The sequence below is a fragment of the Bombyx mandarina genome, chromosome 16 (genome assembly GCF_030267445.1).
Source record: "Bombyx mandarina strain Sakado chromosome 16, ASM3026744v2".
Taxonomy (NCBI): domain Eukaryota; kingdom Metazoa; phylum Arthropoda; class Insecta; order Lepidoptera; family Bombycidae; genus Bombyx; species Bombyx mandarina.
The window spans coordinates 10,062,327-10,086,112 of NC_143222.1; the positions used below are offsets into that span (position 1 = coordinate 10,062,327).

The 23,786-nt window shown below is 38.8% G+C and overlaps 1 protein-coding gene across 1 annotated transcript; it reads left to right on the forward strand.

Annotated features, from left to right (window-relative positions):
• Window positions 1–194: 194 nt before the first annotated feature.
• LOC114247729 (fatty acid synthase-like) lies at window positions 195–22,551 on the forward strand. Its single transcript, XM_028180750.2, has 33 exons — window positions 195–337; window positions 1,155–1,358; window positions 1,977–2,163; window positions 2,246–2,408; window positions 2,657–2,826; window positions 2,910–3,061; window positions 3,236–3,419; window positions 4,384–4,532; window positions 4,612–4,796; window positions 4,965–5,084; window positions 5,165–5,274; window positions 5,381–5,571; window positions 6,064–6,218; window positions 8,027–8,281; window positions 8,369–8,493; window positions 8,583–8,821; window positions 8,897–9,301; window positions 9,376–9,528; window positions 9,808–9,920; window positions 11,301–11,463; window positions 13,923–14,112; window positions 14,564–14,676; window positions 15,349–15,507; window positions 15,998–16,170; window positions 16,409–16,558; window positions 17,889–18,104; window positions 18,302–18,410; window positions 19,091–19,232; window positions 20,275–20,425; window positions 21,186–21,333; window positions 21,407–21,583; window positions 21,716–21,818; window positions 21,897–22,551. Exons 1-33 carry the CDS (start codon window positions 284–286, stop codon window positions 22,478–22,480), a joined length of 5,892 nt encoding a protein of 1,963 aa, XP_028036551.2. The 5' UTR covers window positions 195–283; the 3' UTR covers window positions 22,481–22,551.
• Window positions 22,552–23,786: the final 1,235 nt, after the last annotated feature.

Genomic DNA, 23,786 nt, shown 5'->3' on the forward strand with positions numbered 1-23,786 from the left:
TATTAGAAAGTGGGACGAAACTAATGAGACTGCATTGGTGATTTGATATAGTTGTGTAATTGTTTTTGATACCTGTGTTGAGTTACTGTAGTGAGGAGTCTGTGATGATAATGCAATCTAAAGTCTGTGAACAAAAACGAACAAATCATCAATCACCATATGAATAAGACATCTAGATTTTTAAAATTTTTCAGGTGTACCCGAAGCTGATAAGTCTGAAATAGAAGCCATCGACAGTGTTTTTTGTAAAAACAGAAAGAATCCGCTGGCAATCGGTAGTGTTATGTCAAACATTGGCAACAGCGATGCTGCCTCCGGAATTTCATCCATTACGAAGGTAGTACAAACATTACAGACGGTTTGTAAGTAAAAAATAATTTTCGAACATAATGAGTTATTACACATTTACCAAATGTGGGCCCGTAATGTAACGTCAACTAAAAGACTCGCTTTTCATCATCTGATTTAAAAAAATACCTTATAGAATATTAGGGAAATACTTTTTTTCAGAGTGATTTTTAAAGTTTATAATATTGAATGTCAAAACATGCTGTCTGTACCACATATTCTAAAAAAGGCTACAGCGCTGAAAAGAAACAGTGAAACAAATTCAGCGGACTAGCTTATTATGTTATGACTGGTTTTGTGGATTATATAATCTTTTAAAGAACTTTAGCAGTTTTTAAACCTTTGTAGAGATGATAATAGAAAGTTTCGTAGGAATTGGAATCGTTTAGTTTCCTTCGAACAAAAGCACGGTAACAGTAATAGTAATAATAGCTTAATAACAAAACAAAAAATTGCGACACACACCGTATTTTCAATCTTCTTCTGTATATTAAATTCTATAAAAATGAATTGCTGTTCGTTAGTCTCGCTAAAGCTCGAGAACGGCTGGACCGATTTGGCTAATTTTAGTCTTTAATTATTTGTGGAAGTCCAGAGAAGGTTTAAAAGGTAGATAAAAATGAAAATGCTCTATAAATAAAAATATTTTTTTCCTTTGATGTGTCCCCCGTCTGACGGATTCCTTTTGTTTATTTTATACAAAAGTTTAGGTCTTTTATTTATTGATTGAGGCACTAGGAAGTCTGCCGGGTCAACTAGTTATGTAATAAAAAAAAATTCAATCATAAAAACATCACATATTTTAGGTGCTGTTAGGTTATGAAACGGGTCTGCTAGCCGGTAATCTGCACTACAAGACACCTAGAGATGATATCAGTGCGATTCGCGACGGAAGAGTATACGTGCTGGATGATCACACACCGACTAAACGAAATTACGCAGCCGTTAATAGCATGTCGCTGACTGGAATCAACGCTCACGTTCTCCTGAAGGGACATTACAAAAGAAAGGTTTTTCTTCCGTTACAAAGCTAATGAAATAATTGAAAAAGGGAATGAATGAAGGTGTTATGTGCCTATAAACTATATTAGACCTTGCAACTCCCGGTTTAAAAGCTATTTTTAGAAATTGCATCTGATGAAGGAGTTTTGTACGAAGAAAAAGTACAAGTTTGTTGACTGGTTTCTCAAAATTGACAAATTGTATCATATCACATATTTTATTTACCACCACCCTGCCTATTTCTGCCGTGAAGCAGTAACCCATTTCGGTTTGAAGAGTGGGGCAGCCGTTGTAACTATACTGAGACCTTAGAACTTATATCTCAAGGTGGGTGGCGGCATTTGCAAGATTGTAGATGTCTATGAGCTTCGGTAACCGCTTAACACCAGGTGGGCCGTGAGCTCGTCCACCAACCAAAGCAGTAAAAAAAATTCACTTCATCCACTCATGTCTTCAATTGCCAATTGTCAAATCAAATATCATTAATTTATCCGAGTAGGTTTTGCGATGGATTGAATAAGTTAAATAAAAGCTGATTTTTTTATCAGGTGATATTAGAAAATGGGGTCGAGCTTTTTATTATTCAACACTTTATGCTCTTAAAAACTTCAATTTACGATTTGCAGGATCCCAACCGGTACAAGTCAAGCATTCCACATTTGGTTGCGATCTCGGGAAGGCAAGACTCTGCAGTCAGAACTGTTATAGACGATTTGAAATCACGGCCCATAGATCCGGAAGAATTGGCGTTGTTGCATAACATCCACCAAACAACTATATCTGGACATATGGGAAGAGGGTTTGTTATTTTAGGTAAAGTTACCCGAAATTTTACCTGTGCTTTAAACAAAACAACTTCAGTATTAAATCAAAACTTAAAATATTCCTCTTTCAGGTCAAGACGATGAGCAGAATACTGTATGTCTAAAAGAAAGGATAGAGTACTTTGACGATGCCATACGTCCTTTGTGGTTCGTGTACAGCGGCATGGGATCGCAATGGCCCACGATGGGGAAACAGCTTATGCGCATTCCTATATTTGCAGCTTCTATTGAAAGGTAAAGTTTTCATTGGTAAGAGGTTCGTGGTTGCCAAGATAACAAAAATGAATTATGTAAAAATACACAACAAAACTCTGCATCATCAGTTTGATGAGCATTGAATCCAATCACTTCTTGTAATACCACCAAAATTCTTGCCCTTACAGCTCTAGGACGCAAAATTTTAGCCACATCATATTTTAACAATTACCTACCAATAAAATTTTAATACGTTTGATTCAAAAAAAAAAAAACATTATTTTCAGGTGCCGACGCGTATTGGAACCAAAAGGAGTGAATATTGTGGACATATTGACATCTCCTGATAGTACGATTTTTGATAACATTTTACATTCGTTCGTTGGAATAGCAGCCGTGCAGATTGGATTAACTGACATTTTAAAGGCTCTCGGTATTAAGCCTGATAAAATAATTGGTATGAAACTTATAAAGTTGTAAGAATGAGATGGTTCATCAAGTACTTGCAATTAAAAAACATTTGTTTTGTTTTTGTATCAGGTCATAGTGTTGGTGAACTGGGTTGCGCGTACGCTGACGGATGCTTGACAACAGAAGAGATGATACTGTCGGCGTACAGTCGTGGGCTAGTCTCTGTTCAAACTCCCTTTATACGAGGTTCCATGGCTGCCGTAGGAATAGGATACCAGGAGGTCGATATTCATAACATTATTAAAAAAAAATAACGAACCTACTAAATAACAGTATTTTTTCGTCAAACTAATTTTGTGGGAAATCGAAATTTGTATTCACTTCTTTGTACATAGAAACGTGCTTCATAAAAATCTAAATTTAGTGGGTACCTATGATTTCATAACCTTTTTTAGATATCGAAAATGTGTCCGCCGTCAATAGAAGTAGCCTGTCATAACAGTTCAGAATCAAGCACCATATCCGGTCCCGCGCAAGACATGAAGCAGTTCATCGCTGAATTGGTGGCAAAAGGAATTTTCGCTAAAGAAGTTCCATGCTCTAACATCGCTTATCATTCACGATACATTGCTGAAGCTGGTAAATTTGCTTAATCTTACCTAGTTTAAAAGTAACTTAATGACTTTACTTAGCATTTTTCTTAAGTAGGGTCGCAGCTTATCCTTTTATGATACTGCATAGGGATTTGGCATGAGTTTTACTCTCGGGTCAACGCCTGTCTGTGGTCAACCCTCCCTGGGTTATCTCGCGATACGTGCTATAGGAAGCTTCTTTCTTTCTTCTTCTTCCTTTGGTGTTTTTTTTACTTCCTTCGTTTTTGGTTTTATGATACGTAATTTATTATTTTAATCATTGACATTAAAATTTAGATTTCCAAATACAAAAAAATGTCGTTATTAAGTCAGTCAACTTGGACCGCTAAACAGCTATTTATAAGTGACTTCCACTTCTACTTTAAGCATCCTTAATTGCTAATGTTTATTAATGTGATAATATTATAGCGAGAGTCGTTGTTGCCGAACTAATTTATTAAATGCAAAACAATTAACTATAATAGATTCAGATTCAGATTAATAAAATCGATCTCAAGATTTTTTTTACATGAATTCCATATATGGAATTTTACTGGTGGTAGGACCTCATATGAGTCCGCACGGGTAGGTATCACCACCCTGCCTATTACTGCCGTGAAGCAGTAATGCGTTTCGGCTTGAAGGGTGGGGCAGCCGTTGTAACTATACTGAGACCTTAGAACTTATATCTCAAGGTGGATGGCGCATTTGCGTTGTAAATGTCTATGGGCTCCAGTAACCACTTAGCACCAGGTGGACTGTGAGCTCGTCCACTCATCTAAGCAATAAAAAAAATGTATTTTAAAAAAGTATAGTAAAGTTAAATGAGTAATACGCTATTTTATTTATTCAAATGGATTAATTTATTTTTTATTACCAAATAAGAGTAAGCTCCAGAAATTCCATAGCAGATATTTATTGACAACGACATAATCGCCATTACCATTATAATTTTCAATGAATTTAAACAGGACCTGGCCTATTGAAGTATTTGAAAGAAGTAATCAAGACACCCAGAATGCGTAGTGATCGTTGGGTATCTACGTCAGTTCCCCAACACAGATGGAATGAGCCTTCTGCTAAGTATTCATCAGCAGAATACCACACTAACAACTTACTAGTAGGTGTCTTTTGGCGAATCTCGACCTTTATCATTTTTTACAAAGATAATCCTTTTTATTGCAAATTAATTTCCACAGAATCCAGTTTTATTTGAAGAAACTGCGAATTTGATACCATCAAATGCTGTGCTCATTGAGGTAGCACCACATGGCTTACTTCAAGCGATTCTTAAACGCTCCTTACCTTCTAACTGTCTCAATATAGCTTTAACACGCAGGGGACACCCGAATAATGCTGTATTGCTACTAGAAGCCATTGGCAAGTAAGTAACTTTTTTTTACTGCCACTGTAGGCAGAAGAGCATTCGGCCCACCTGATGGTGTGTTAGTCAACCATGACAAGGGCCAGAGCCAAGCCGCTGTCTACCGTTAAAAACTGCTGCTTCGTTAATTTATTCGAGAAATGAAATTATAAATATTCATTGTTGCAGCTTGTACATGGAAGGTTTTACTCCGAGGTTACAGGAATTGTATCCGAAAGTCGAATTTCCGGTTTCCACTGGAACACCAATGCTCTCTCATTTGGTAGAATGGGTCCATTCTGAAAAATGGTAATTCCATTGTTGATTTCGAAAACGATATTTGTAAATCGTTTTAAAGTAAGTCTAAACAAATTAATTTCACTTCGTAGGCCTCTTCCACTGTTTGTGTCGGCTCACAGGATAACGGCTGCTTCTTGTAAATTTGTTATTTCTCTCCACGACGATGAAAGTAATATCTTCTATGGCAACGTGATAAGGGGTAATTATTTATTCAAATAATAGAATTATAATATAAGACACAAACTACAAGTCTAAAAGTCCATAATATTACGAGTATTTTTTAATTTTGAATATAATTTTTTTAGGTAAAATTTTATATCCGTTTGCGGCTGCGTTAGTGGCAGCATGGGACACTTTAGCTATGACCCTGCAAATACCAAAAAAACAGATGTCGGTAACATTTGATAATGTAAAACTGTACTCACAGCCGATACTACATGAGCAGAGGCAACTGAGGCTTGGCGTTGCTTTACACAGAGGCACTGGAAGATTCGAAGTGAGAGTTTGAATAAACATAGTCCTTTATATTCAGGCTTTATAGGTTTAACACTAATCATACCAACACTCACTAGTCCCTATTTCTACCATAGCGGGTAGCGGTATTTGACAAGTATTACTCAAAATACAAAACAAAAAAAAAGTATAATATAACTACTAGATCAATTGGTAAGAAATATTCATGAAGTCAAATGTGCAAAAGCCATAAGATGATAATCGGAGATGTGGCTAACACTGGCACTAGCAAGAGCAATGCTTCGCAGAATTTACCACCGGATCGGAAACGCGACCCACTGAGAAGGTCCGGCAAAAAACTCAGTTGATCATAGTACTTGCAATATTAAATGAGAAACTGTTAAATATCAGTGTTTATAAGTTTTATTTATTATGTGATCGGGTTACACGGGACTGCTATTCATAAATGTTGTAACAGAGTGGACTGTGGAATCGGGATCTCTTAAAAAAGTGTTTTGCTTTTGTGTAATTTCAGATCATGAGTGAACATAGTAAAGTTGCAACAGGTTTCATAATAAAAACCAAGGATGTAAATGAATGTATCAATGAAGTTGATTCGGATCATAAGGACATGGATTTGAACGCGGATGACATTTATCATCTACTAAAACTGCGCGACTACTCTTATAGGTAAGCTTAGAATAAATAATTAACAGTTGTCACTTATTATCATCATAATTAGTTGTATATAGTCAAAAATTTAAAAATAAAAACCGTTATTGGCGTCATTTTCATTCATTTTAAAACATGACATAATTCATTCATTGTCGGAGTCCTTCGCGCATAAGTACTGCGTCATGATAATCGCCTTATCGTTGCCGCCGCTGACTACTCCCCGAATCCTGATCATGCAGGAGCCAGTCACCGTCGACGCCCTAGACACGTCCTTACGGATCCATCAGATCCAATAACCTTTGCATTAGATGCCTTCAGCTCTAATACTAGGGGCAGGCTTAGGGACCCCGGTAACCGTACTCGTCGAACTCGACAAAGAGGTCGACGTGCAACCTAACCCATGCATCAGCCCGCTGAGTTTCTCGCCGGATCTTCTCAGCGGGTCGCGATTCCGATCCGGTAGTAGATTCATTCGCGAAGCAGCTACTCTTGAGCTGTTAGGTCTCCTTCGGAGGCGCTCGGGTAGCTGTTAGCAAATTCCACCTCTCCTGGCTGAGCCTTTGCTCGCCCACGTGTCCTGGTGAAACTGGAAAGGCCTTCGGGCCACCAGTAAACTTTCAATCATAAAAAAAAAAAAAAAAGCATAAGTACTAAAAAAAATGCTTGCCCTTATACGGACATTTCAAAATAAATATTTTCGCTGGAATTTAATGAAATTATTGTTGTATTGTTCGCCAGTTTTTGTGCTTTGTGGTCACAAATAAGTTTTTGAAAGTAGCAAATTGTAAAATAAATTAAGTAATGAATAGAAGAATAGAAGAGATTGAACCATAAAAGTTAATATTGTTAAGAAAACTTTAGGTAGTATTTAAATGGAAAATATTTTTAATTAAAATTATATTTTTAGAATATTGGGAGGTAAAACATTAATTATTATTACTTTTCAATATTTTAATCAAACAACAAAACTTATTCACATATCATTCTAAATTTAGATTATAAATTTGATATCTATGATATGGCAGTGATATGTGGTTCCTGCGAGATCGAAGTGGGAATGAGGATATTCGCAGGAGAAACATGGTAACCGACATCACAACTTAAAGAAATGCGAGGTTAAAGTGGCAAGTGACAGGGCACAATACTCAATGAACATTTAGATGGTCGATGGGCCGAAAAAGGTTCTCATGTGGCCATCGCGTACCGCAAAATGTATCGCGGGAAGGCCTCACTCAAGGTGGATCGACGATCTGTTGAAGATCGCGGGAATCCGCTGCTCGCAGGCTACTTAGGACCAGCCGTCGTGGCGAACCCTGGAGGTGGCCTATACACAGCAATCAAATTTCAAATTCAAATTCAAAATCATTTATTTCAACTTATATGTCAGTATAACACACTTGTTGAATGTCAAAATATAAATAACAATGTTAACTCTAAAACCGGTTCCAAAAAAAAGCCACAGTCCTGAGAAGAACCAGTGAAACAAACTCAGCGGGCTTTTTTTTCCCTCAAATATTTTCTTTTTTGTTTTTTTTCAATAAGTAAAAATATTTGCAATAAACGAAAAAAGAAGTAAAAAAATACAATTAAAAAAAATAAAAAAAATAATGAAAAGGCCAGGAGCGAACGCCTCATTCCGTATGTACGCCGTGGTCAATGGTCGTATGTACACCGATAGATAGATAAACTATATTTCCAGGGGTTTTAAAGGTTGAGCAAATAATTGTTCAACAGTACGAATTTTGAGATATTTTGTACTACAACGAAAAAATGGTAATGGAGGAATTGTTGGTGCTATTACTAATGTACGTTGTTTATTTCAGAGGAGATTTCCGGAGTGTATATAATGGGGATTCTATATTGAATTCATTTTCAATTATTTGGAATGACAACTGGGTGACATTTATTGATGGTTTGCTACAAGTTAATGCATTAAGACAACAACATGATGGAGTATCTCAGCCCGCGGAAATTAGAAAATTATGTATAGATGTTACCGAGCACAGAAAGCATATTAAGAAAGTTGATAACAAGGAATTAATACCAGCCAAGGTTCTTGAAAAGCATGAAACCACAAAGTAAGGACGTGCTTATCCTCTTCCAAGTTTAAACAATCTTTATATATTATAAATCAAAGCTAAATGATTTCCGTTTTTAATTTTTAGAGCTGGAGGTGTACTATTGCAGGGACTATTATTCCAGCAATTACCACCGGCGATCCTTAAGGACATCTGCCTGAAATCTTTAAAATTCATCCCTCGCTTCAACGCGAAATTAGATGTAATTATTAGTTTTACAAAATGTTGTACCACAACTGGCTTTCTGATTTTATTTAATGAGTCATGAACAAAATCTGTTTGAGTTTTCAGGATGTCTCAGCTATACATGTTTTTCTACAAATCGTAATGGAAAATATTGACAAAGACGAACTCAACGTTCTTGGAATTTTAAATGACAGCGGTCTTGTTCATCCAGCCCTCGCTAAAATCACAAATGAATTTAATGGAATATCTATACATTACAAAGAACTCAGCCGTAAGATTTTAATGACAAAAAAATCCGAAAATTTAGCTGATGCAGACCTTGTAGTTGTTCGAGGCATGACCACAGATAGCTGTGTAAGAATATTCAGAGTTTCTAAAAGATATTTAGTAACGTAAATTGTAATAATTTAAAATTGGAATGTGTTACAGGTGTGTCAAATATTTTTTCAAGAACTGAAACGTGGCATTTTTATTTTGAACATTGAAGATAAGGTTAAAAGAAATGATGATCGTCCGGATGCCCTTTACCGCGTCGTGTCGTCCATAGGAAAATTGCAGCTTCTTCGTTGGAGACCGTCGGAGGTTCACGATATTGGGGCAGCAGTTTCTGTGACTAGACAATCGGATATTCCGCTGTTAATATCAACTTTAAATTCGTTGTCTCCTCGAAGCCGTCTACTTGTTTTCACAGTGTACCCACCATTGGAGGGATTTTTGGTTCTAATACGTCGCTGGCGAAAAGAAAACGGTTTTAATAATATCTACGTGATTATGGGCGATCATGAGTCGCATAATCTAGCCAATTTGAATTTGTCGCTAAATGTATCGAAGAATGTACGTTAAGAGTATTGATCAATATAATTGTTATGAGTATTTTACGAATTTTCTTCATAGTTGATTGGTTTTAGGGTACATTTGGCGGTTACTACTATTTGCCACTGAAACAAGAGGCTACGAAAGAGGATTGCGAATTAAAATTGGAATGTTCGGTTACTGGAAATCTTAATTCCTTGAAATGGGTGCAAAATTCTCAAAGCAGTACTCCAGGAATCGAAGTCAAAGTAAGAGTTCCGTAAATCTTTTGTTAATATGTTAATTGAATGTTATATTGTTATGTAAACGTAAATGTTAATTTAATTCATCGCCTCGGTAGCCAATTGGTTACCTTAGAATTTATTGAGAATATTGATAATCCGGTTTTTCGACTACTGTCTAGTATACGTGTATCCTGTACCAATAACACAAGACACAAATCTTACTATATAAATAGTAATAATAAAAAAATAGTGCCCTTGAAATTGGAAGTCGAAATTGAAGATAAAATAAAACTTTTTCTACAGGTACACTTTGCAGGCTTATCGAAGATGGATGTATCAAAAGCTTTGGGAGAAAGTATCGTCATAAATTCGAATGTCAATTGTTTTGGATTTGACTTTTCCGGGGTCACAAGAAGGTAAATATAGATTTAGTATTTAAACGAGAAGTTCCCTACGACAGTAGCGTACTTGATAATATTATGTTCGCGGTAGTATGGTGCATTCCAAGATTTCCTTACGGTAGTCAGTTAATGAGTAAGGTATTGTAATACATTTAATTACGTCTTAAATTAAAGGTCAACAACTTAGTCGTTCATGACGATGAAAACTGTTTTGGGAGGTTTCTCAACAAAGGGAAGATCTTTTTTTTATTACTTATATGGGTAAACGAGCCCACCTGTTGTTAAGTGGTTATAATGGAGCCCATGAGCATCTACAACGTAAATGCGCCACCCACCTTGAGATATAAGTTCTAAGTTCTCACTATAGTTACAACGGTTTTTTTTTTTTTTTACAACGGCTGCCCCAACCTTCAAACCGAAACGCATTACTGCTTCACGGCAGAAATAGGCAGGATGGTGGTGGGCAACCTACGCGTGCGGACTCACAAGAAGTCCTACCACCAGGTCTTCGATAGTCCGACGATCCAAATATTCGGAACTTGTATATATGCAAGTTTTTCTTGAAAATGAGTAAACGAGATTCAGGCATCTGTCCAAATATCTTGTGTTGTATTATGATAGCTATATCTGTAAAGTATTCGAAAATCGGAAATAATTGACAGAAAAAAAAACTCGAGATTAAGCTGTAAAAGTCATTTTTATTACTTAGATTTCGGCATACAATTTTCTAACATCTATAATGACAAAATTATGAAATAAACTTTTATCAATAGGTATCCAATTTAGTTATTATCATTATTGAATTTGAATATTGAGTTAGTTTTTTTGCTACGAATAGGAATTTTTGCTGTCTTTAATTATGTTTCAATTCATTATTTTTATGGGTCATAAGCACACCGTTTCTTGTTCTTGTTCAAATATAATAAAGTAATCAAGTATCTTGGTTCTTAATTAGAGGATATGTTGGTATATAATTGAGTTGTTGATCGTATTGCGGTAAAGCACACTAATCGGCTGTTTGATGCCGAAGAATTTAAAGTATTTTACGCAAAAATACGCGATCTTGTCCTGAGAACTTGTGTTTAAGATTCAAGTTGTCTTAACGATTACCAGGAATAAGAATAGGATAAATTCTAAAGATTCCGATATATAATAATAGTAATCTTTATTAACATTATAACATCGAAGGCCAGTTTATGTGATTTTCCTTTTTATTGTTTTCTCCCATCCTTTTGGCTACCAGTGAATGAGGAGAGCCGCAGACCGGGCTCAGTGGTGTGGATTGGGAGAGGCCTAGTTCCAGCAGTGGACGACTGTGGGCTGTTGATGATGATGATGATGATGATGATGAATAGGTAGGGAAAAACTGACTAATATGAATCTTTTCTATAACAGTGGTGCTCGAGTCATGGGTATTGCAGTAAATGGTTCATGCAAGAGCACGGTGAGAGCCCGTACAGATTTGCTGTGGCCGATTCCAGACCATTGGGATTTCGAAGAAGCTGCCACTGTACCTATGGCGTATTTAACAGCATTTTATTGTCTCCATTTTTGTGTTGTAAGAAAAAAATCCAATTTTTTTTATTTCTTGGCATTGGTTCATTTAAATAGTAACCTAATTCGTTATGAGTGACAGTTTTATTTAATGAGCAGGATTCTTATTTAAAATTGTACGCTATCATCGTCGGAAGAAATAAGTTTTTAGTCGTACTACTGTAACAAACTCATTTATCTACAACGGAAGAATGATATACTAATCTTAGCGGGGTATACTTATTAAGGCATGCGTTCAACAGGTGCACCGCCTCACGGAGCACATTCTTGTGGGGCTTAATCGACCAAAACCGTTATACACGGGAGCTCTCTTCTTCGACGTCGCAAAAGCGTTCGACAAAGTCTGGCACAACGGTTTGATTTTCAAACTATTCAACATGGGTGTGCCGGATAGTCTCGTGCTCATCATACGGGACTTCTTGTCGAACCGCTCTTTTCGGTATCGAGTCGAGGGAACCCGCTCCTCCCCACGACCTCTCACAGCTGGAGTCCCGCAAGGCTCTGTCCTTTCACCCCTCCTATTTAGCTTATTCGTTAACGATATTCCCCGGTCGCCGCCGACCCATTTAGCTTTATTACACCCCCGATTACTCTCTTTAGACAACCCATACCCTGGGCCAGGAAGGTCAAGTACCTGGGCGTTACCCTGGATGCATCGATGACATTCCGCCCGCATATAAAATCAGTCCGTGACCGTGCCGCGTTTATTCTCGGTAGACTCTACCCCATGATCTGTAAGCGGAGTAAAATGTCCCTTCGGAACAAGGTGACACTTTACAAAACTTGCATAAGGCCCGTCATGACTTACGCGAGTGTGGTGTTCGCTCACGCGGCCCGCACACACATAGACACCCTCCAATCCCTACAATCCCGCTTTTGCAGGTTAGCTGTCGGCGCTCCGTGGTTCGTGAGGAACGTTGACCTACACGACGACCTGGGCCTCGAATCAATTCGGAAATACATGAAGTCAGCGTCGGAACGATACTTCGATAAGGCTATGCGTCATGATAATCGCCTTATCGTTGCCGCCGCTGACTACTCCCCGAATCCTGATCATGCAGGAGCCAGTCACCGTCGACGCCCTAGACACGTCCTTATGGATCCATCAGATCCAATAACCTTTGCATTAGATGCCTTCAGCTCTAATACTAGGGGCAGGCTTAGGGACCCCGGTAACCGTACTCGTCGAACTCGACAAAGAGGTCGACGTGCAACCTAACCCATGCATCAGCCCGCTGAGTTTCTCGCCGGATCTTCTCAGCGGGTCGCGATTCCGATCCGGTAGTAGATTCATTCGCGAAACAATTGCTCTTGAGTTGTTAGGTCTCCTTCGGAGGCGCTCGGGCAGTTGTTAGCAAATCCCACCCCTCTTGGCTGAGCCTTTGCTCGCCCACCTGTCCTGGTGAAACTGGAAAGGCCTTCGGGCCACCAGTAAACTTTCAATCATAAAAAAAAAATACTTATTAAGAACAACTTAAATTATTTCTATCCCAAAACATTATCATAGTTTAAATCGTAATAGAATTGTCAATTTTCAAACATGCTTTTTATTTATTTATTTTATTTTGATGGTGTAGACAGGATTGTAGTCTTCTGTTATCTGTCTTTTATACGTTTACCCAGAGTTCATGGTTAAATAAAATCCTGAAATTTTACAACATAATACCCAAATCTAAACGCATGTTGGCTTCGAACTTTTTTGATTTGATTTGATTTTGATCTAGAAACAGCCACAACAGAAATGAAAGGAAGAGCAGAAAGAAAGTTCTTGTGGGTACTTTATAGGAACTAGGAGCTTAGGAATTAGGGATTGTTTAATGAGGATTGAGAACTGCAAGCGATCGAAATAAGCGAATAAGCTGTGATAGTTTGATGCCAAGGTCGTATACAGGTATCTAATTAATTGCCAAGCAGAGTATTATTGTGACATGTCATTTTGAATTGAAATAGCACGTTCCTTTTTTTATAACTTAGATTAGTGAACGAGCTTATGGCCCAACTAGCATTAAATTACTACCGGAGCTCATAGACATTTCAACGTGAATGCCATCACCTTACTGGTGGTAGGACTTCTTGTAAGTCCGCACGGGTAGGTACCACTCCCCTGCCTATTTCGGCCGAGAAGCAGTAATGCGTTTCGGTTTGAAGGGTGGGGCAGCTGTTGTAAAGACATTGAGACCTTAGAACTTACGTCTCAAGGTGGGTGGCGCATTTACGTTGTAGATGTCTATGGGTTTCAGTAACCACTTAGCACCAGGTGGGCTGTGAGATCGTCCACCCATATCAGCAATAAAAAAAAGGAAAAAAAACCACCATCAGGGATAAGGTCGTATTTCTCACAATATTGTGTAAAGGCTTTCCATCCTTCAATACGAAATTTATGACTGTTAAGTGCAGGTTTAGAACATCAACCAATGATCACATCATTAGTAATAATCTATTGTATTAATTGTTCTTAACCAGGGAGGAGTGGTCCAATGTAGACCAAATCAAAATGCGTTGAAGACTAAGAGTATTCTGGTTCACGGAGGGGCTGGTGCTCTCGGCCAAGCCTTGATATCGATTGGATTGGCTTTGGATTATGAAGTATTCACAACTGTGAGTGACTCTACAAAGAAACAATTCCTCAAGAAATTGTTTCCTAATCTAAAAGGTCAATATTTAAGGAATTTTAACTATATGAGTACCTATATTAGTATCGTATGTGGTCTGTTTGGTACTTCCAATTATCATTTGCATGTTTATTTATCTTAGGTGATTTGGCGAAAGCTTGTTGTGATATGTGATTTTAATTTTTGGCATCTATAGGTATTATACGTCTGTGGCACATTTGCATATTTTGAGTATGTCGTCGACTGGATGACAAAATGCCCATTACCTATAATTTTTGTAAATTTTTTATACTCATTGGTGTTAGAAGAAGTACCAGCATCCTATTTCCGTCGCAAAGCAGTCTTGCGTTATAAGCTTGTTTAGTTTATCAACTTATTAGATTTATCAAAGCATTCAAGATCGCACATAGCTTTTTTAGAACATTTTATCTCATAAGTATGTAATGGTCAATAGCAAATAATAGGAAAACAAAACAAATCAAATTTTTGCAGAACAAAATATTGGGAGTTCCAGAGATACTACTTTTGCTGACATGGTATTGTGTGCGACTAATCATAGAGGTTGCAACATTGTGATTAATTGTCTCAGAGGAGAGCTAAGAAACGTAAGAAATTCTCTTGTTGCAAACTTTATATATAAATTATTGTTTTTAGTGAACAGATTCTTACTGGTGGTAGGACCTCTTGTGAGTCCGCACGGGTAGGTACCAACACCCTGCCTATTTTTACCGTGAAGCAAGCAGTAATGCGTTTCGGTTTGAAGAGTGGGGCAGCCGTTGTAACTATACTGAGACCTTAGACCTTATATCTCAAAGCGGGTGGCGCCTTTACGTTGTAGATGTCTATGGGCTCCAGTGACCACTTAACAACTAGGTGGGCTGTGAGCTCGTCCAATCTCAGCAATAAATAAAAAAAGACGATGGTGTTTATGATGCAATTACTTTTTATTATGGAAATCTATAGAAATTGGCTGGCAAGAGCTGGATGAGAGAAGCCGAAGATTGTGCTCAGTAGCATGCAATTGGAGAAGTCTATGTACAACAGTGGACTGCTATACGTTGATGATGATGATCATAGACATTACAGAGTGAATGCCGGTAAATTTATTGAAACCTTCAAACCGGAATCAAGTTAATCAACAAGCATAATAAATTTTATTCCCTTGTCGCGGTATGCCACCAAGAATTCTAGAAGTATTACGTAATATATTAATGTTTTCAATTCAATTAAAATATAATTTTGTACATTTCAACAATGTTTGTCAACAATGTCGGTAGGCCTCATTGAGGTGTTCGGCGGAGTGGACACTGGACATATCCGAATATGATTCACAAGAGAGTAGTAGCTTTGGAATGGGCCATTTGACTGCAGACAGATCGTACGTGACTGTTAACGTATCGCACTTGTTGATGACCCAAAACTCAAATAAACTTAAGGTAAGTCAACGAATAATAAAATAATCTAATATTCAAACTAAAATTTTCTTCGCACTGTTCTGGAATTATCTATACCTTTTCCGTTTCAATGTTTTCTTTTTTGTTTACTATTATATAGAAGGCTTCTGGCATAGGACCATCGATATGAACTTCAACAAATATTTGTTAACATAGAAAAACGAATTAATTTAACCGAATTAATCATCAACGAATTTCAAAAGGGCCATAAATTGACTGAGTAGAACAGTGCTTTCAAAGGCTTTTAAAAGTTACATTAAACCATAAAACTATTATAGTTTTTTTGTTTACATAATTAAAGTTGTACGAGGAAATTCATTATTTATTTGATGCTTGTTTTGTTTTTTAACTAAGAACTCGTCTAACAGTAATACTATGTGCACTGTGCGAAGCTAAATTGACCTTTGAGGACTAGTCTTAAAATATTATTTTCAATCATAAGCACTCATATAAAGTATCTGTTATGTTCTAGATGTTACACTCATCGTTAAGTGAAGGAATATCCCGTGGTTACGTTCGTCCTTTGTCACGAGTGACATATGGTCCTTCTGAAGTCTCCCGCGCCTTTCGGTTGCTGGCGACCAGACAGCACCGCGGACGGATCCTCTTGAAGCTCGATGAATTTCCATCCTCGAACAAACTCAGGTAGATTGTTTTGTGACGTAGTTGAGTAGGAGATCATGCTTACTGCAAAGATGATGTCTCAATTAGTTTTAAAAAAATGCCATACTGTCCATCAGACAGAAACCCGTGATTGTGGTACATAAAGCTTAAAGGATGATGCTAGCTATTCGTGCTTAATACACGTGCTGTCATTACAGTCGTTGACCTTGACACCAAGTTTTTCTCTTTGAAAAAACATTCGAGCATCATTTAATTTCAGGGTTCAGTGCAAGCCGGACGCTTGTTATGTGTTGTTTTGTGGACAAGATGTTTTTGGAGTGCAACTTGCGAGTAGACTGATCGACCGTGGAGCAAGAAATTTGTATTTACATTATAACACTCCACCTGGGTACCTTTCTTATAAAATGCAGTAAGTTTGACAAACAATCTTATATAATTCATCACTTTTGACGAGTCATGCGAAAATTAAGAAGATTTGACCTTAAAAGCGATTATAATTAATTTTATAAAGTTTACACTAAGTTTTAAACAAGCCAAAATCATTTTATTAGAGGGGATGGTGTAAAAAAAATATCAGAATTGACATCTGACGTGTGACGTCTGGCCGTGTGACGTCTATGATCTTAACACCACCTGGTACACTAAAGTTTTTTTTTTCTTTTTCTTTTTTTTATTGCCTTTGTAGGCAGACGGGCATACGGCCCACCTGATGGTGAGTGGTTACCGTCGCCCATGGACTTCAGCAAAGCCAGGGGCAGAGCCAAGCCGCTGCCTACCGCTTAATACTCTCCACAAGCCTCGTTTGAAGAAGGACATGTCATAGCGCTCGGGAAACACCGTGGAGGGGAGCTCATTCCATAGCCGGATGGTACGTGGCAAAAAAGATCTCTGGAAACGTACTGTGGATGACCGCAGTGGCTCCAGATAGTATGGATGAACTCTACTCCGGTGGCAGGCGGTGCGATGGTAAAAACGAGATGCTGGTATCATCTTGAACAATTCCTCAGAGCACTTCCCAAGTATGAAACCTATGACCTGGTGTTGAGATCATACACGTTACATGGCCACGCAACTATATTAGAAGTATCTAATATATAAGAAGTCGAATCTCAATTGTACATCAATTGTCCTAACCTACAAAATAGAACGCATGAATTTACGGTAAACATAGACAGGATATTATTGGTATTTACTACTTTTGCTGGTAGCCTAAGGGGCTATTCCAGCTACGCCCGGACGGGTAGGTGAGTTCACGGGCTCAACTTGAGATAATTAGCTAACACTAGCCCCAGCAAGAGCACTACTTCGCTAAATCTAGCTGAGAAGATCCAGCTACAAAATCAATGGGTTCGTATCTATCCATTCGTGTTCACAATACCCGCAATCAGTAAAATTTGGACTTTACAAGAAAACAAGAAAAAACGTATTCCGTAAAATAATCGATTTAATTTTTAACTTATTCTTATATAGTTTAATTTATAATTTATGTAATTTTGTCTTATAGTGCAGTAGTAGTAGTTATTTGGTAATGTAGAATAACTTTCAGTTTTAGGACCGTTTTTTTATTGCGAATAATAAAAAAATATCGGCTTTATCTTTCATGTTCCAGATTCAATGACATAATTAGGTATATTTAATGAATATTTTATGAAGCACTTCAATGATTTCTTTACGTGCATAACTTTGCTGGCCAGTTTAACTTGCTTTTTAATTAATTACTTTAAATACGTTATTTATAGAGAATGGAAAAAATTAGGCGTCAAAGTGCAAATGTCATCTGAGAAGATCGATAGTCAGGCTAAAGTTCATAAACTGATAAATGACGCCGCATGTTTGGGCTGCGTCGACGGTATCATCGTTGACGCGACGAATGTATGTGGAAGTGAAACTGAAGAAATTCGATCTACTATTCATAACTTGGATATTGTATCAAGAAAATTATTCCAATCTCTCAGGTACGTTGGAACATGATCAAAGATCAATAAGGCTTGAATGTTTAGGTAATGGCAGCCGTAGAAAACACCCAATTGTAGTCTTGTAGATTTTAGTTTCTAAATCGCACAATAATAGATATTCGATAAATCGAAGCAAGAAGCCGTACACTACATTGGGACTAGGTATAAGTATATTAACTTGGTATTTCAATTTTCAGATATTTTACTTTAGTCACTGATGACAATTCGTTAGGATTAGGAATATGTTTAACGCGACAAAATGATGGATACCCAGTAACAGTGATTAATATCGGCCATTTGAAAGAGGTACATTTATCAGTTACTTGTGTGTTGTTTATTTCTTATTGTTTGTTTTTCTTCTATTTTATATTTATTAAATATTCACACTTGGTCTGGTCATAAGTTCTTATTTAATTGAAATTTCGTATTATACTCTTTAAAAGTTTGAGGTCCTCGTGGCTTAAAGGGTAAGATGATAGGTGTCGAGCGGTGAAACTATGCCTGTGTTCGAATTTGAATGGACCTCACCACAGCTCATCCGGTGTGAAGTGGTTACCGGAGTCGATATATCACAACGTGAATGCTTGAGACTTCGAGCTCAATTCTATTGCATAACGACTGTCTCAACCTTGAAACGAGAACAGATGACAGGTTCGCCGCAAAAATATGATGGAGGTACTGACCTGTGTAGCTGTGCGGTACGTCTTGCCACCAGTAAATTCCAGTTGAAGACCGCAGCATCCTGACATAATGCATACCCATTTCCTGGCAAATCCTCCAGCTGGCGTTTGCAATATTCATGAAGCAATATAATTATACTACCCTAGGCAGAAACCACATCGCCAATCTTTCTTTATTTTTGTGGACGATACCATGTATAGCATGAATTTGTACAGAATCAATATCATTCTTCGTATCCTTCTTACAATAGTTGAATGTAATATTTAATAAAACAGCTAGTTAGATAAAGCCATTATTTTTCAAAGGACCTCGACACACAGAATTTTCCAAGCAGCCGTCTGTATGTAGAAGCGACGGAGGCTGCGCTTTGTTCCGGAGATAATTCGGTGGTTGCGTTCCCTAGTTCTTCTCAACAGTCGCTGCTGCAACAATTATGTGCTATAACTGGTAAACATAATTTCTTATTTTCTAAATGTTGTCCAAACGACAACATTGTCAGCAGAATTGACACTTGTATCTATTTTGTCATCAATTGGATTCTCTCTCTTGTACATGTTTGAAAAGTAAACTAAATTCATATTTATTATTAAAATATTTTTCTCCATTGTCATCGATTGGCATACAAGTTAAATTACTAAAGCCTATACAAATAAAATGAAAATCCCATACAAATTTTAATATACCGACTGTCCTACAATTTAAGTTATGATTGCCTCGTAATAAACAAGATTGGGTTATTATTCCGTGCGAGCTTTTAAGAAATACCTGATTCGATTAAAATAAAGCTGCAACATCAAATACAGTCAAACCTGGATAAGCGAGAGTTGAAGGGAGCACAATCTCATTCTCGCTTATAGAGGTTTCTCACTAACCCGAGTTTCTCCCTAATGCACCCTCTGAATTTCATTTCGCGATTTTCCAGATTCAAACGCATTCACTATTTTAAGTTTATCACTTAATGACAGTACTTTAATTTTCCGTTTTGACATGATGCAGAACAGATTTTTCCCTCGCAATTGATTAACGATAAACTGAATAAGTCCGACAAACAGGACGGTACAGAGGCACACGTGTCCATTCGAAAAGAATGCGATAAAATAACAACGTTATTTAGTTCTACGAAATAGAATAGGTTCTATATTGACAAGAAACCAATACAAAAACAATGTTAAAAAGTTCCATGAAATTTAAGAATGGGTCATAAAATAGCAGATGTTAAATTTGTAATTTGTTTTGTCATTTGTTCCTCCTAAATAATATTATTATAAATAAATAAAGCTCGACTGTCGCTTATAGAGGTATAGATAAGTAGCAGTCTCACTTACGGAGGTCCATGAGGGAAAAAACGACTCTCGCTTACAGAGGTTTCTGTCTCTCGCTAATAGAGGTTTTAGGAGCTAAAAATGACGGGTCCTGGCTATTACTCTCACTTATAGAGTTTTCTCACTTATCCAGGTTTGACTGTAATTAACTTTATGAATTTTTTTAGATGTTGACATAGCTCGAATCTCTGATGAGAATACTACGCTCGGTGAATTGGGTGTGGTGAATGAGAAAACATCGTTTGTTTCGAACTATCTGCGAGTTCACTATGACATCACACTAAATGAAGAGGACGTTCTTTCACTAACGTTCCAAAGGTACGCGATTGAATGTACGAGTGAATCTAGTTGTAGTATTTTTTTCGGATTTCGCGTGTCATAGACTTAACAGTTTTATCTCATTATTTCTAATGTCGAACGAGCTCGCAATCCACCAGCAGCGGCTTGGCTCTGCCCCTGGCATTGCTGAAGTCCATGGGCGACGGTTACCACTCACCATCAGGTGGGCCGTATGCTCGTCAGCCTTCAAGGGCAATAGAAAAAAAAACCTGGTGTTTAGTGCTCACCGGAGCTCATAGATATGAACAACGTAAATGCCGCGACCCACCTCGAGTACTTAGTTACATTTTTCTGGTAAAACGCGTGCCCTACCCTGCAAACCTGTCACGGAAGACTCGAAGGAGTAAAAGTCATTTTAATTATTAATCTAGTTACAGTTTCATTGCCTTAGATGGGTGATGTTATCTCAGTTCACCTTTTCTTAAATTACAGTAGCCCATAGGCATCATAACACGACTACCGCTGCCCATGTTGAGGCATTAGATCATAGTATCACTTTTATTGTAGAACTGCTGCTGAACTTTTTAAATCTGGACGCATGGCTGTTTCAGGATAGAGATAGGTACTATAATACTACATACTGGGTCGGAGTCTCGATATAAAAATACTTTTTATTTTAAATGAAGTTAAAAACTATTCTTCTTCTTCTTCTCAGTCGTGTCACTCTTGACTATTACGAGTCTTATAATCAAAATATAGTTTTTTACCTTATTATTTTTCCTTATTCTTAAAATTACAGAATTAAGGAAATGGAGGACGCTATTGTTGCGCCTGGTTATAGTACAAAGAAGGGGTTGGAAGCGTTCTATTCGTATGTAGATCCAGACGAACTGCTAGCCACAACTGAAATGGTGTTCATGCCGACACTCACTAGTAGTGCAACTGCAGTAAGTCGAACGGAAATCACTTTATTTTATAATACTCGAAAAGGACTAGGACTACTCAGTTAATGAATTGCAGCGCGATGACGAGTTCGACGTGACAGTGACATCGCTGTGTATCGTCCCGGGTCTAGAGGGACACCACGGGCGGTTCCGAGCTTTGTGCGAGCGACTCAAGCTGCCCGCGCTCGTGCTGCAACCCGGGCTGGACAAGCTGGACGAGACCATACAGCAGACAGCACAACGATATGCTAGTGTAAGGCATCTATTAGTTTTGTTCAATTTACATGCTGATCATTTGAATTATATTTTCTACATTAGGCACTCTTTACACGCAATGCTATAGTCGGTTATTCATGAAAATAATGAAAATGATTCTACTTTTCAGTCTCTGCTAAGAAAATCAGCTATAAAAAATAATTTCTACATTTTGGGATATGAAACTGGTATATTTGTTGCGTTAGAACTCACGGCTATTCTGGAAGAACACGGTAAATTTACGTTTCAACGTTTGATTCGTGACTAATCAGTAACGAGTTTGTATTTATTAATCCGTTGCTTACTTTTAGGTATGACGGGTACGTTATTTTTGTTGGGAGGATCACCAAATGATGTTTCGAATGAGATAGAATATCAACTGCAAGGATTCAAAACAGATCAGCTCCAGGAGGCTGTGGCAAGGCACATGTTTAAAATTATGGCCCGTGAACACTTTAAGGAAGTAGAGAACGCATTTTCGAAACGTACTCTGTGGAATGACCGAGTGGATGCGGGAGTGCGAACGCTGTTGGGTCACGTGTCCCACTCGGCGCAGTACGCGCGCGCACAGATTGAGGCGGCGTGCGCGCGGCTCGTCTACGCGCGGCGCTACGGCGGCCCGGCGGCGCCCCTGCGCTCCCGGCTGGTGCTGCTGCGCTCTCCGCTCACCGCGCGCTCCGCTCCGCCAGAATGGCAGCGGCTGTCGCGGGGAGGGGTCACCGAACACAACTTGCTGGCGCCGTTACCGCATGCCGCCATGGACATGCGTTGCGCTACCATCATCAACAAATATCTGGACGATGAAATTTTAGATCAATTCAATAAGAAGAATTTGTGTGAAACGTATTTACTTAGTGCGGATACGTACATGTCTTTTGTCACTGATTTGAATTAGACAGTGAAAAAAAGTAATGGAAAAGGGAGAAATCGCATTAACTTTTTTGGAATAAATATTGGTTTTACCTATTATGTTTATCATTCACATAAATCATTGAACGCATGGCGTGTGTGTACTATTGATAAAATAACCTTCAAAATATCAATTTTTGGTGCCAAACGAAATTGAAAATCGTAGTTGATAAAAAAGAAAGATGAATTTACGCGAAATATCGCGTAAATTCTTCTTTACTTCTTTGCTCTTTATTACTGTTCTTTATCCTATTATTACTATTCTTTATTACTTCACGATAAAAATGTTGCTGCCGTGGCTCTTTCTATAGTAATTAAACCATGTCTCGAGCAGGTCATATTCACATTCTGATGTTAATAAGTTTGGCTCCCCTAAGCAGTAGTGGACACAGCATCGTCTCCGTATCTGTATACTAAGCTTATGTACAAACGACATAAAGGCACCACAGGCATGGTTGCAGCTTTTTTTTTTTTTTTTTTTTTTTTTTTCCACAGGAGAAAATCGCCGGATCCCCACCCGCGCGGCAGGTGGGGTATGTGGGAGTTGAACCTCACTAAAAACTCCTGCCGCTGACAACCGGCGCCCTACCTCGGACCGGGCCGGAGCCCAGTCGGGGCTATTGAAACGGCGGGACAGGGTTGACGCAGAGCACATTACATCCATCCCACCGTCCCACGGACGCCGGACCGGTGGCCGCCAGCGACACGACCACCGGTTCCCTCGTTCAGCGGGCCGAGAGCCCGCTTTGATGGCGCCGCGTTACACCTTCCCCCAGAGCGGTCGGGGGAACGCGGTCTACCATCACCCGGCTTCCTATTGCGGGTGAGCGTGCAGAGCACGCCACCCCACGTCTGGGTCCCTCCCCGCACAAAACGGGTGGGACCCCTAGCTCTTAGGGGGCCAGGTCACGGATACGACCCCGGTCCCGACCCCCTGCTCGGCGGCGGCGGGTTTCTGCGTAGTGAGGAGAGCTTTCCCTCACTCGCCCCGCCGCCTCCTTCTGCGAGATGGTGCACTCGCAGAAGTCGAGCATAGCCTTCCATGACTCATCGCTGCCAAGCATCGACGCCACGACGCCAGGCAGCGACAAGTCAGGTCCTATCTTTGCGACCAGGACACGGCGCTGCACCTCCCAAGCGGGGCAGACAGCGAGCGTATGCTCCGCCGTGTCCAGGTCGTGTCCACAATGGTGACACCTCGTCGTCGGCTCAGCCCCTATCCGGCGCAGGTACTTCCCGAAGCATCCGTGCCCGGTCAGCACCTGCACCAGACGAAAGGTGAGACGTCCTTC